Source organism: Neolamprologus brichardi, chromosome 14, assembly GCF_056152115.1.
Source record: "Neolamprologus brichardi isolate AB-2024 chromosome 14, ASM5615211v1, whole genome shotgun sequence".
In the NCBI taxonomy this organism is placed as follows: Eukaryota; Metazoa; Chordata; class Actinopteri; order Cichliformes; family Cichlidae; genus Neolamprologus; species Neolamprologus brichardi.
In genome coordinates, this window is record NC_142117.1 from 2,205,992 (window position 1) to 2,218,236 (window position 12,245).

The following is a 12,245-nucleotide window of genomic DNA, read 5'->3' on the forward strand; positions in this document are numbered from 1 at the left end:
AACACGTAAAAACTCCAAAACACGTAAAAACACGTACAAACTCCGAAGCACGTAAAAACTCAGAAGCACATAAGAACTCAAAACACGTACAAAAGTCAACAGAAGTGCTCCAGAATGCTAGGGCGCAGTGTTGAGCTTTTGTTACCTAGTGGCTACACAAGCCAGCAAGTACCAACGACCGAATTTGGTGTGTGGTAGTAACAGGTAAATGAACATTGTTTTTAAATTATTTGAATATATATGAGTGCCTGTGTATAAATACACAAACAATACACACATGCTTTCAATTGTGTAATTTAAGTGATCTAGTAGCTCTGCTTTGGAAGTTCAGTTCATGCTAGAAATGTGTTTTGGAGTTTGTACGTGTTTTGTCTCTAGGGGCCACCGCATATATTTATATATAAACATATATAAATAAAACCACTTTTTTTACGTTAGTAATTCCTTTTGTGCATAATTTAATATTATTGTTAATAATAAATTAATTAAAGCAACAAAACAACCTGAAGAGCCGGTTTGGAGCCGAAAGAGCCGGCTCTTTTTAGTGAGCCGAACAGAAAGAGCCGAATCTCTAAAAAGAGCCGGAAATCCCATCACTAGTAGTGTAGTGATGGTAAATTTGATTCTTTTTACTGAATCGAGTTTTAATGAGTCACTCACCAAAGTGAATCGGGTTTTTGAGTCATTTGATTCACTGAGTCAGTTGACCAGAGAGTGCAAAAAATTTACATTTTCACTCAAACTTAATTTGTTTCTCTTTTCATGTAAATCCTACTGCTAAGATGAGTGATTCTAAAAGAAACAACTATTTTATAGAGCAAAAAAGAGCAAAAACATTTCTAAAATTAAGCAATTTCCTTTCAAAATTGCTTAATAAACATTTATTTTGTTTATTTGTATTTTATTAGTATTTTCCTTAAATGTGTTAAATATATATTTTCTCATCTAAATGTCCACTGAGCTGTGAGCCAGGGGGCGGTAATGCGCCTTAACATTGGTTGCCAACCAAGAAGAAGAAGAAGCTGTGAGCCAGGAGGGAGGGGGTGAGTAGCTCAAATGTGCTGTTAGAATAGAATAGAATAGAATAGAATTCAACTTTATTGTCATTGCACATGCACAGGTACAGGGCAACGAAATGCAGTTTGCATCCATCCAGAAGTGCTTTAGTGATATAGATATATTACAATATATATTAGCAATAATATAGATATGTGAGTATATTACAGAAATGGGTCTATTATGGTATGTTATAATGTACACGGTATGAAGTATGTTAGGAATATTCTATAACTATAAGTATGTACAGGCTGTAGTGAGTACAAGCTATGTACAGCTATGTACAGGCTATGAACAGGATATAAATATGAAAATAAGAAAATAAAAAAAAACTATACAGAAATCTGAGATATACAGTTATACAGAAATGTGAACTATGCAAGTTATAAACAGTTGTAGGATTGTAGGATTAAAAATTATCGTATGATTATTTACACAGAACTATACAGTAGTGCAGTTAAGATAAGTGAGATATGTGGATAATTTCTACAGAGGCTATATAAAGTGCTAGTGATTGTGAATGGTGGTTCAGTCCATGTTATTATTGTGTGTTTGAGGGTACGGTTGTCCATTGTGTGTGTGTAGGTGGTTGTGGGTGTGTGTATGTCCAGTCCATGAGTTTAACGTGGGTCAGATGTCAGGAGGCAGAGTTCAGGAGTCTGACAGCTGTTAGCAGAGCGATGTTAGCATGTTAGCAGAGCGATGCTACTGTGAACTGAGAAACTATTTTCTTGATGTGAGCTTCTACTCAGGGTTTTTTCTTCCAGTTCAGAGCAGAAATGCTTTTGTTAAGAAACTGGCTGTTGTTTCACCCCCCCAATTTTAATTATAAAATTATTATATTATAATTATAAATTATTTCTACTAATGGAATTAGTTTGCTAACAGCAACAGGGATGAGTCAGTGAGTCAGTTGGGCTTGTGAATCATGATTCACGAGTCAGTAAAGTGATTCTCGAGTATTGAACGATTCGTTCACGAATCGAACATCACTAATGTAGTGAGTAGAAGAGGTTCTAGTGATAACACGAGCAGCTGAATTCTGGACAGGAGAGGCAGACAGTATCTAGCGATGCTAATGAGCTCTAGATTTATTTTTGCAATACTTATATATAAAACTATGTTAGTTTGTCCAATTAATTTTAATCCTCTGAAAATATAAGACTAGGTAATAAGAAAGGTGTAATTCTTAAACAGTGAATGCAGTGGTCTTGTTTAACCCTTTGATTAAGTCTGCACACATGGACCTGACAGTACAGAGCACATACTGGAGAGTAGCAAACCAGTACAATATGATAGAAGACCCAAACTTGAAGGCCATTTAATGTTATGCATTTGTATATTGATTTTCTGTCCCAGTCCTGTTCTAGGACACACAGCTTGATCCCAGCAGACACAGAGGACGGCCCCCAGGTAAAGGCTGAGAGAACGAGAAACTGTTCTCAACCAAACATGATGAAAGAAACAAAAACTAATCTGACAACGTTCAAACAATCAAACTGGTTGTAGAAATGAATGAAAATTAAACGTGAGCTAACATGATGATAGCTGTGGACATAAGCCTGCTCTCAGCCTGTATCAGAGCATCCAGCTCTGTGACTTTACTCTTGATAACTGACATCATTGCTCACATTTAAAGACTGCAGAAATTAACAGCTTCAGAAAGGCAACACACACAAGTCAGGATAATAAAGTTAGAACTTTATTTTATTAACACTTAATTACCATTATCATAGTGAAGACAAGCGTGGGAGCATTTTGTCCGTGGATGTTTGTCTCACAGTCTGAGCTGTGCACTCAGGTTTACTCGGTCAACAACATTCCTCCTTAAGTCTCAGCTCTTGTCAGGTTGCTCCATGTCATCTGCTCTGAAACTGAACGGTTTGTCGTAGCCCATCAGATGATTGTAGTCGTGCGGGACGGAGAAAATGTCCGGGTTTACCAGGAACCCCACCTGCCCGGCGTAGAAAGTCGTGAACATCTTACTGACAGCCGGGATCCTCACCTGGCTCTGGTGGAACACGCTCTTTTTCTCGGTGAGCAACACGCTGTAGGTGACTGCTGTGTACATGTCTTTGTCTGGGTTGTGGTACAGGCGGATTATGTAACCCTTGGTGATGATGTGAAGCAGGATGGGGGTAAGGAAGGTAAAAAAGCCAATGACTCCACAGAAAGCTGCCTGCAAGGCAAAACTCTGGACTCCGAGTCCAGTTTTCAGGAGTATTTGTGGCACGAGGAAGAGACTGGCTGCACTAGTGCTGTACGAGAACATCTTCACCCCTGCCGAAAAACAAGAGTCACACAACCCCTGTTACTTCCAACAACAGTCCACACGTCCATGTCTAAGTAAAGCATGCCCCACTATCAGAGCCATGTTACATAGGCTACGTTCACTCTGCAGGTCTTGATTCTCAATTCAGATTTTTTGATCAAATCAGATTTTTTTGTCTGTTCGTTCACACTACAAATAAAATGCGACAGCAAACGCGCTCTAGTGTGAACGCTCAAAGCGCCCGCATGCGCAAAAGAAGACGTCACACACAACGCGCTCTGTTTAGACCCAGACCAACAGTATTGTTTGACTGATGACCTTAATATAAAGACTTCGGACTTCACGTTTCCCAATTTTTGCTTTAAGTTATTTTGTTATTTACATAATAATGTAAATAACCTAATAATGATCCTTATTGCTGTTTTAGAGGAGCGGTGCTTCAAAGGATAGTTGCAGATTTCTGTCAGAATCTGCAGATTATACAGTACAAATAAAATGTTCACGTTTCTCCAACGTTGTCTTCCCAACAGTTTCACTGGATGGACAGGAAGCGATCGCGATGTCTTCTCCGGCGCTGATAATTGGCGTCTGTCTTGTGTCAGTGACGGAGAAGACGGATTTAATGCGACATGACCATCAAACAGCAGCTTTCTAAAACATCAGATATGTATCGGATTCAGCACCACATACGAAAGTGACCCAGATCAGATTTGAAAATATCGGATTTGTGCCGTTCACACTGTCACACCATGATGGGATATGGGTCGCATAGGGTCAAAAAATCTGATTTGATGCGCTTTCGCCTGCAGTGTGAACGTAGCCATAGTTACTTTCACAATTCAGTTTTATTAGTGTGCTACTATTGTGAATTACTGTAAAGACCCTACAGAAGACAGACAACCCAAACAAGCGTTCAGATACAGCGAGCAGACAGAAGTCCCTGATAGGAGTCTTCTTCAATGCGTCCCCTCTTCATCAGCATCTGTGCCAACATTTCCAACACAACAAACAATAGTGCGAATGCACTGTGTATACAACAGAATCAAGGCGTGATCAGCAAAGGTCCTGTAGGAGCTGACCAATCAGAGCAGAGTGGACTTTTTAGTAGGTGTCCACCTGGCTGTTTTCTTTTTTTAAATGTTGAATGGATTAAGATTGTAAAATAAATCTCAATAGCTCTTCACCAACAAACTCACAGGCATCCAGTTACTAACCAAAGTGTTTCAACAGCTTATATAAGTCGATGTAGGGCTGCTCGATTATGGCAAAAATGATAATCACGATTATTTTCACTGAGATCTCGATTATTTGACGATATTTATTTAACAATAACAATGTGTTGAATAATGACTTAATAATAATAATACTTAATAATATAAAATAGTGCAAATACTGATAACAGTGCAAATGTTTGCAATATAAATGAAAAATGTAAACATGTTTAGTGAACTTTGCAGTGTTGCTCTGTGGTGCAGCTACAACACTGTAGCAAAGTTTACACACTGTGTCTACTTGATCCACGTCTGACTCATGAACCCATAATGTTTCCACACCACTGAAGGTTTTTTACCTCTTTTCAACCAACAGCAGTCACTCTCCTCTCCAAATAACTTCTGCTGAGCTTTCCGAGCTTCCCTCGGGTCCTCTTAATCAGCGGTCTCCAACCCCCGGGCCTCGGACCGGTGCCGGTCCGTGAGTCGTTTGGTACCGGGCCGCGAGAGTTGAGGCTCAGGTGTGAAATGTATAGTTTTCAGGGTTTTTATTGGTTTTCAGCGTTATTTTGTTATCGTTTTTATCGTTAACTCGGTTTTCCTGGGTCTTTTCACGTGTGTTATGAATAAATCTTCTTTTTTCGGTAACTAGTTTTATTTTGTTGTATTTATCCGTGACACCTTAAAGGCCGGTCCATAAAAATATTGTCGGGCATAAACCGGTCCGTGGCGCAAAAAAGGTTGGAGACCGCTGCTCTTAATTGTTGTGACACGTGTTCGAAATGCAGAGAGGTGCGCTCGATTTGCCACACGGAGCAGCGCGAGAGTAAAGCACGAGGGAGGGGCTAATAATCGGCTCAGTCATTTTTAATGATCGTTGAAAGCCCAGATCGTAATCGTGATTAAAATTCGATTAATCGAGCAGCCCTAACTCGATGTCATGGTTTCCTGGAGTAAATGAGGAAATCCTTTCTGACATTAGTCACGATGATGAAACATCCACACCAACTCAAACTTTGCCTAATGAGGGCTTGAAGACGAACACTTTGGAACAAGAGTTTAACTGTGTTTGTTTTTGTCTGCAGGCTTACAGTTATTGGACACACTGTCACTGAGACCTGTGCTGAACAACAGCTGTTGTTGTTGTTATGATATTTCACAACAAGATGCAAGTGACTGACCCCGAACAGCTAAACCCAGGCTGCCAGTATAAATGAGGTTTCCGTGCTCGGAGGGTGGCGCCGTGGAGATGACACGGGTGGACGGAGCGTGGGACTGCATCTGGTCAAAAACAACAAAAGGAACAACATGTGTTTGGCACTGGGAGACGATTTTACAACTGCAATGCCTCCAAAAATGGGACGTCGTGCAAGATGTAAACCAGAATGCAATGTTTTGCGAAACTCAGAGCCACATATTACATCCACAATAGTACATTTGCGCAATTTCCACATTTTTTTTTAATATATTAATATATATATATATATATATATATATATATATATACACAAACTGCCAATCAAAAGGTTGGACACATCTTCTGATTTAATGTTTTTCTTTATTTTTACAACTTTCTACATTGTAGATACAAACTGAAGACGTAAACATATTTAGAGTTACTTACCATTGTTTTCTTTGCTCCATAATTCCATATATACTTACTTACTTCATATATTTGACGATTCCACCCTTTGCTTTGTTGACAGCGCTGCAAACCGTCGGCCTTCTCTCAGTGAGCTTCCTCACATAGTCACCTGAAACGGTTTCACCTCACAGGTGAGCCTGCCAGGGTTCATCTGTGGACCCCAAACACACCTCCAGGCTGTGTCAGGGCTGACTGACCAAGAAGGAGAGTGATGCAGCGCTGCGCCTCCACAGTCACCTGACATAAACCCAGTGGAGATAGTTTGGGATGAGATGGAGCGCAGAGTGAAGGCAAAGGACCAACAAGTGCTCAGCATCTCTGAACTCCTTCAAGACTGTTGGAAACCGTTTCAGGTGACGACCTCATGAAGCTCATGGAGAGAACGCATATATAAACACACATAATATATGTTGCTTGATATATTTGATGTCTTCAGGTTGTATCTACAATGTACAAAGTAGTGAAAATAAAGAAAAACCCTTAAATAGGAAGGTGTGTCCAAACTTTTGACTGATCGTGTACACACACACACTCCATTTAAACATCTGATATATTTGTTGTACTGTCAATAAAACATTTATGATGTATAGAAACTGCCACTTGTCTTTCTGTCCATTTTTTTATTCGAACCTGGATTATACTTGTAAATGTTTGCACTTCATTAAAGAGCCAAAACACATCAAAGTATTTTCTACAGGCGACGGTCAAATATTTCTAAGAACATAACGATGATCACTCTTCAAGAACACAACTCTTCAGTTCCAACGGACTAAGGATCCGAACATGTATCAGCTGAGTCTGTGAATCTGTAATAAAGGTTACCGGATACTCGGACATGTTCATGTTTATCTGTCTGCATTTATTGATGAGTGCAGTATCCATGTGCTTTTGTCTGTTATGACCTCTGTAAATGTTCACGTCAGCACAATCTGTCACATGCTGTCACCATCCAGCTGACATTACCCTCCCTGCACCGCCCACGTCACTTTACGGCTCAGCTGACACATTTACGTCACTCACTCACAATGACGCTTTCAGAGCAGCGGTGAGCGTGTTACTGTAGAAACGCCGGTTAGCTGTTAGCTGGAGCAGCATTGTTACTCATGACATCATCAGCGTAGCTTAAACGTGTGCAGTAAAGCGTCACGACGCTGATGCAGCGCTCATGTGACGTATCTATCCGTGAACCTGACGGTTAAATACCTCGTTGAGAGCCAGGAGCCTGGGAGCTAGCTGCTTCCTCCTCACTGCGCGCACACAGCACACGGAGAATGGCGCGGGATGCTGCGCGAAACTAAACCGACTGTTACTGAAAATCCGGGGAAGAGCTCGAGAGCGTAACCGCAGGAAACGCACAGACAGCATCTTTGACTTTTTCTTTACTTTCTTTTCTATTACTGCTAAAAGCGGCTCTGACTCTCTGACCTACGGACTTCACACGCTGCAAATCTCGCCTCCGTTTCTTCTTCTTCTGTGAGGCTTAATGTGTCTACTGCTGCAGTAGCGCCATCCTGTGGACTGATCTTTGAGTACGTCTCCTTCTTTGTGGCTATCACAGTAAACACAGAAGCCTTTTCTCGATACATTTTCTTTCATAAATTGGTTTGTTGTTCAAATACAGATTTACTAACAAACTGAAGCAGCTCCATGTGTGTTAACACAACACTTCATCACATTCACAGCTTGTTGTCTAACATTCTCAAACTTTTCTCAAAGATGCTCTCAGATGTTATTAGCAGTTCTCAATATGCTGATTTGGGTTCAACTGGTCCCCTTTCTTATAAGTTTGATACTAATTACTAACTTGATGTTGTTACCACGATCGTGACAGCTTTGACTGGCAGCTGCAGATACAGTACAGCCACCATCCTCTCGCTATCTATCACAGTATCAGGATTTAAAACAGTGTTTACTTTGTTGTTCTTAATTCAGAAAATCCCAGTTCAACATGCAGGCTCTACATTTTCATTTTTTGTTTTCATTTTGTGCACAAGACTGTTAATTTCAGCTTAATCCCTTTTAATCCAGTTATATAGAATGATTTCTCTTTAAAACTGTTTGTTAAGCACAGTTTACTCAATAATATCTCCTTTTTACTAAGTCATACACTTTAAAGTCAGACATTCAGAGATCAGAGTGTCCTGTGTGTCGACTCATTCCTCACACACACACACACACACACACACACACACCACGTTTGCGGCGTTTGCGAGGTGGAGACTGCACTACCGCTGAATCGTTGGATGGCCGACAAAACGGCTCTTCCAATGTTTTCAGCTAAATCGCTGGACATGCTGGTAGGGAATCGGTGAAGCAGCTCATGGCAGTGAAAAGTGACTGTGAGAGGAGCGCAGACACACAACCTGACCACGACAGGCGCACTTTAGCGCGGGAGGTTTTCTTGAAGCTTTTATTTTGGTATTTCCGTTGACCCGTACAATAAATTTGCATATTAGCTAAATATTTAGTTTCCCGTAACATTTAAGATAAGATAAGATAAGATAAGATAAAACTTTATTAATCCCTCGGGTGGGTTCCTCTGGGAAATTTGTTTTCCAAAAAGCACAGCACCGACAGAAGTTACAGAGTTAAGAATATTATATATATATATATATATATATATATATATATATATATATATATATACACACACATATATAAATACAAAGACATATATAGATAAAATATACAAAGGGGATAAATAGAATAAATAGGAATAAAAATAAAAATAAAAATACAAGTGAATTGCACATTTCCAGTATGGAGTCTATTGCACTGCTGATTATTAACAAAAAGTATTGCACAGTGAAGTGGAGAGGCACTACAGCTCAGTTGTTCCCCCCTCCTTTGTCCTCCTGTCTCCCCTCCCTCTCCCCTCCAGAGAGGAGTTAAACAGTTTGATGGCGTGTGGGACAAAGGAGTTTTTAAGTCTGTTGGTTCTTGTCTTTGGGAGAAGCAACCTGTCACTGAACAGACTCCTCTGGTTGTTTACGACCGTGTGCAGAGGATGCCCAGCATTGTTCATAATGTCCAGCAGTTTCTTTAGTGTCCTTTTCTCTGCCACTGACACCAGAGTGTCCAGCTTCATGCCGACCACAGAGCCAGCCTTCCTGATCAATTTTTCCAGCCTGGATGAGTCCTTCTTTGCTGTGCTGCTCCCCCAGCACACCACAGCATAGAACAGTACTCCAGCAACCACCGACTGGTAAAACATCCTCAGGAGCTTCCTGCAGATGTTAAAAGACCTCAGCCTCCTGAGGAAGTACAGTCGGCTTTGGCCTTTTTTTATACAGGTGCTCTGTGTTGCATGACCAGTCCAGTTTATAATCCACCCACAGCCCGAGGTACTTGTACTTGTTGACCACCTCCACCTCCTCCCCCTCTATCTGAACCGGCAGTGGACCTGCTCTGGACCTCCCAAAGTCCACAACCAGTTCCTTAGTCTTTGAGGTGTTGAGTTGCAGGTGGTTTGTGTGACTCCATGCGACAAAGTTCCTCACCAGACTTCTGTACTCCTCTTCCTGGTCATCCCAGATACACCCCATGATGGCTGTGTCGTCTGCAAACTTCTGAATGTGGCATAATTCAGAGTTGTAGCAGAAGTCAGAGGTGTACAGGGTGAAGAGAAGAGGGGACAGCACAGTTCCCTGTGGTGCTCCTGTGCTGCTGACCACAGTGTCAGACGTGATGTCCTTTAGCCTGACGTACTGTGGCCTGTCAGAGGTAGTCGGAGATCCAAGCCACCAGGCAGGGGTCTACCTGCATCCTGTTCAGTTTCTACTGGAGCAGACAGGGCCGGATGGTATTAAAGGCACTGGAAAAGTCAAGAAACAGGATCCTGACCGTGCCTTTTCCCCCATCGAGGTGTGAGTGGGCTCTATGCAGGAGGTACAGGATGGCATCCTCCACTCCGACACCCGACTTGTAGGCGAACTGTAGTGGGTCCTGGGCATGTTGTACCTGTGGTCGGAGGAGGTTGAGGAAGAGCCGCTCTAGAGTCTTCATAAGATGTGACGTCAGTGCCACTGGTCGGAAGTCATTCAGCTCATTGGGCCGGTTCCTTTTGGGGACCGGGACGATGCAGGATGTCTTCCATAGGGCGGGCACTCTCCCCAGTCGCAGACTGAGATTGAAGACTCGTTGTAGCGGCTCCCCAAGTTCAGCAGCACACGCCTTTAGCATCCTCGGACACACCTTGTCCGGACCTGCTGCTTAATGTTTAGAGTTAACATTAAGATTTAAATATAATATTTAGATTTAACATTTAAAATTGTGTTTTAAATATAAAAAGTTACAAATATTTTACTAAATGTTGTAAAAAATGACTCGAAAAAACATGTTTTTGTAAGTCTGTGAAGGTTCTCAGTCATCCAGGTCATCGTAGTCAAAGGAGCTTGCAAAGAAAAGCGTCTGGACTTCTTTAAGTTGCTTGAAGACGTTTCACCTCTCATCCGAGAAGCTTCTTCAGTTCTAAGGTCAAATGGTGGGGAGTCCCAGATATAAACCTGGTGGGAGTTTCCCCCCACAGAGGGACAAAAGGACCCCCTGATGATCCTCTAATCGCCTGAGCCAAGGTGTGAAACTGGGTGTGGGTCCCAATCAGCCAGAGTTTCGGGTGAGTTCATTGTGAAACCTGGCCCCACCTTATCATGCGAATTCCTGAGTTCAGATGGCCCAGGATGTGAGTGGGCGTTAAGGCGTCTGGGAAGGGATCTCAAAACTGGATTATAGATGGCAGAGAGTTGGTGTCGTAAACCACCGCCTCTGTTCAAAGATGGTCGCTCACAGTGGACATAGATGCTTCTTTCACTCCTCTTTCAAACCATCTGTCCTCTCTGTCCAAAATGTGAACATCGGCATCCTCGAAAGAGTGACCTTTGACCTTTAGATGCAGATGGACAGCTGAGTCTTGTCCTGTGGAGGTGGCTCTTCTGTGTTGTGCCATGCGCTTGTGAAGTGGCTGTTTGGTCTCTCCAATGTAGAGGTCTGGGCATTCCTCGCTGCACTGTACGGCATACACCACATTGTTAAGTCTGTGTTTTGGCGTTTTGTCTTTCGGGTGAACCAGTTTTTGTCTGAGTGTGTTGCTGGGTCTGAAGTACACCGGGATGTCATGCTTGGAGAAAACTCTCCTGAGTTTCTCTGATACACCGGCTACATAGGGGATGACAATGTTGTTGCGTCTGTCCTTCTTATCCTCCCTCGCTGGTGTCTGATCTTCTTTTCTGTGCCTCTTTGCTGACTTTAAGAATGCCCATTTAGGATAGCCGCACATGTATGTTTTTGTAAGATTGTAAGAAAAATGTTGCCGTTAATTTCGGCATGTTTCAGTTTACCAACGGCACCCCATACAAGGCTGTGTGCTCAGTGCACTGTTGCACACCCTCTTCACCTATGACTGTGCCCCCAAAGCAACACCTCCATCATTAAGTTCGCTGTTGTAATAGTAATTTTACAATGTATCTTGAAGGGATATTACTGCCCTCTGTTGGTGTGTCTGTGCATTACATGCAATAAAAGGTGTTCGTTAAAAACATCAAATGCAACCATCGTCGGCCTGATCACTGCTGGAGAGGAGACGGCTTACAGGGAAGAGATGGCTCAACTGGTGTCCTGGAGCCTGGAAAATAATCTCTCCTTAAATGCTGAGAGGACTAAGGAGATGATTATTGACACAAGAATGAGGAAAGACCAGCACGCCCCACTATGCATTAACGGGACTCAGGTGGGTGAAGACATTCAAACTCCTCGGCACCCACATCAGTGAGGATCTCACCTGGACTCATAACTCACGGTAGATCATCAAATAGGCTCAACAACGACTCTTCTTCCTAAGGAAGCTGAGAAAATGTGGACTCACCTCAAAACTTCTCAGTAACGTTTGGAGAGTATCATGACAAACTCCATCAAAGTGTGGTACAGGAACAGCACCACTCAGGACAGGAAGGCTCTCCAGCGTGTCGGCACAACTCATCTGTGGAGTACCACTCCCACCACTACAGGACATTTACAACACTCCTACCATTTAGCAGACGCTACAGGAGTGTGAAAGCAAGGACAA

General features: G+C 42.2%; 1 protein-coding gene across 1 annotated transcript; it reads right to left on the reverse strand.

Moving 5' to 3' along the window:
• Positions 1 to 2,882: 2,882 nt before the first annotated feature.
• On the reverse strand, positions 2,883 to 7,650 carry tmem70 (transmembrane protein 70). Its single transcript, XM_087850614.1, has 3 exons — positions 7,388 to 7,650; positions 5,721 to 5,820; positions 2,883 to 3,336 (listed from the first exon to the last, which is right to left on the reverse strand). The coding sequence occupies exons 1-3, from the start codon at positions 7,547 to 7,549 to the stop codon at positions 2,891 to 2,893; spliced, it is 708 nt and encodes a 235-aa protein (XP_087706740.1). The 5' UTR covers positions 7,550 to 7,650; the 3' UTR covers positions 2,883 to 2,890.
• Between the last annotated feature and the right edge of the window lie 4,595 nt (positions 7,651 to 12,245).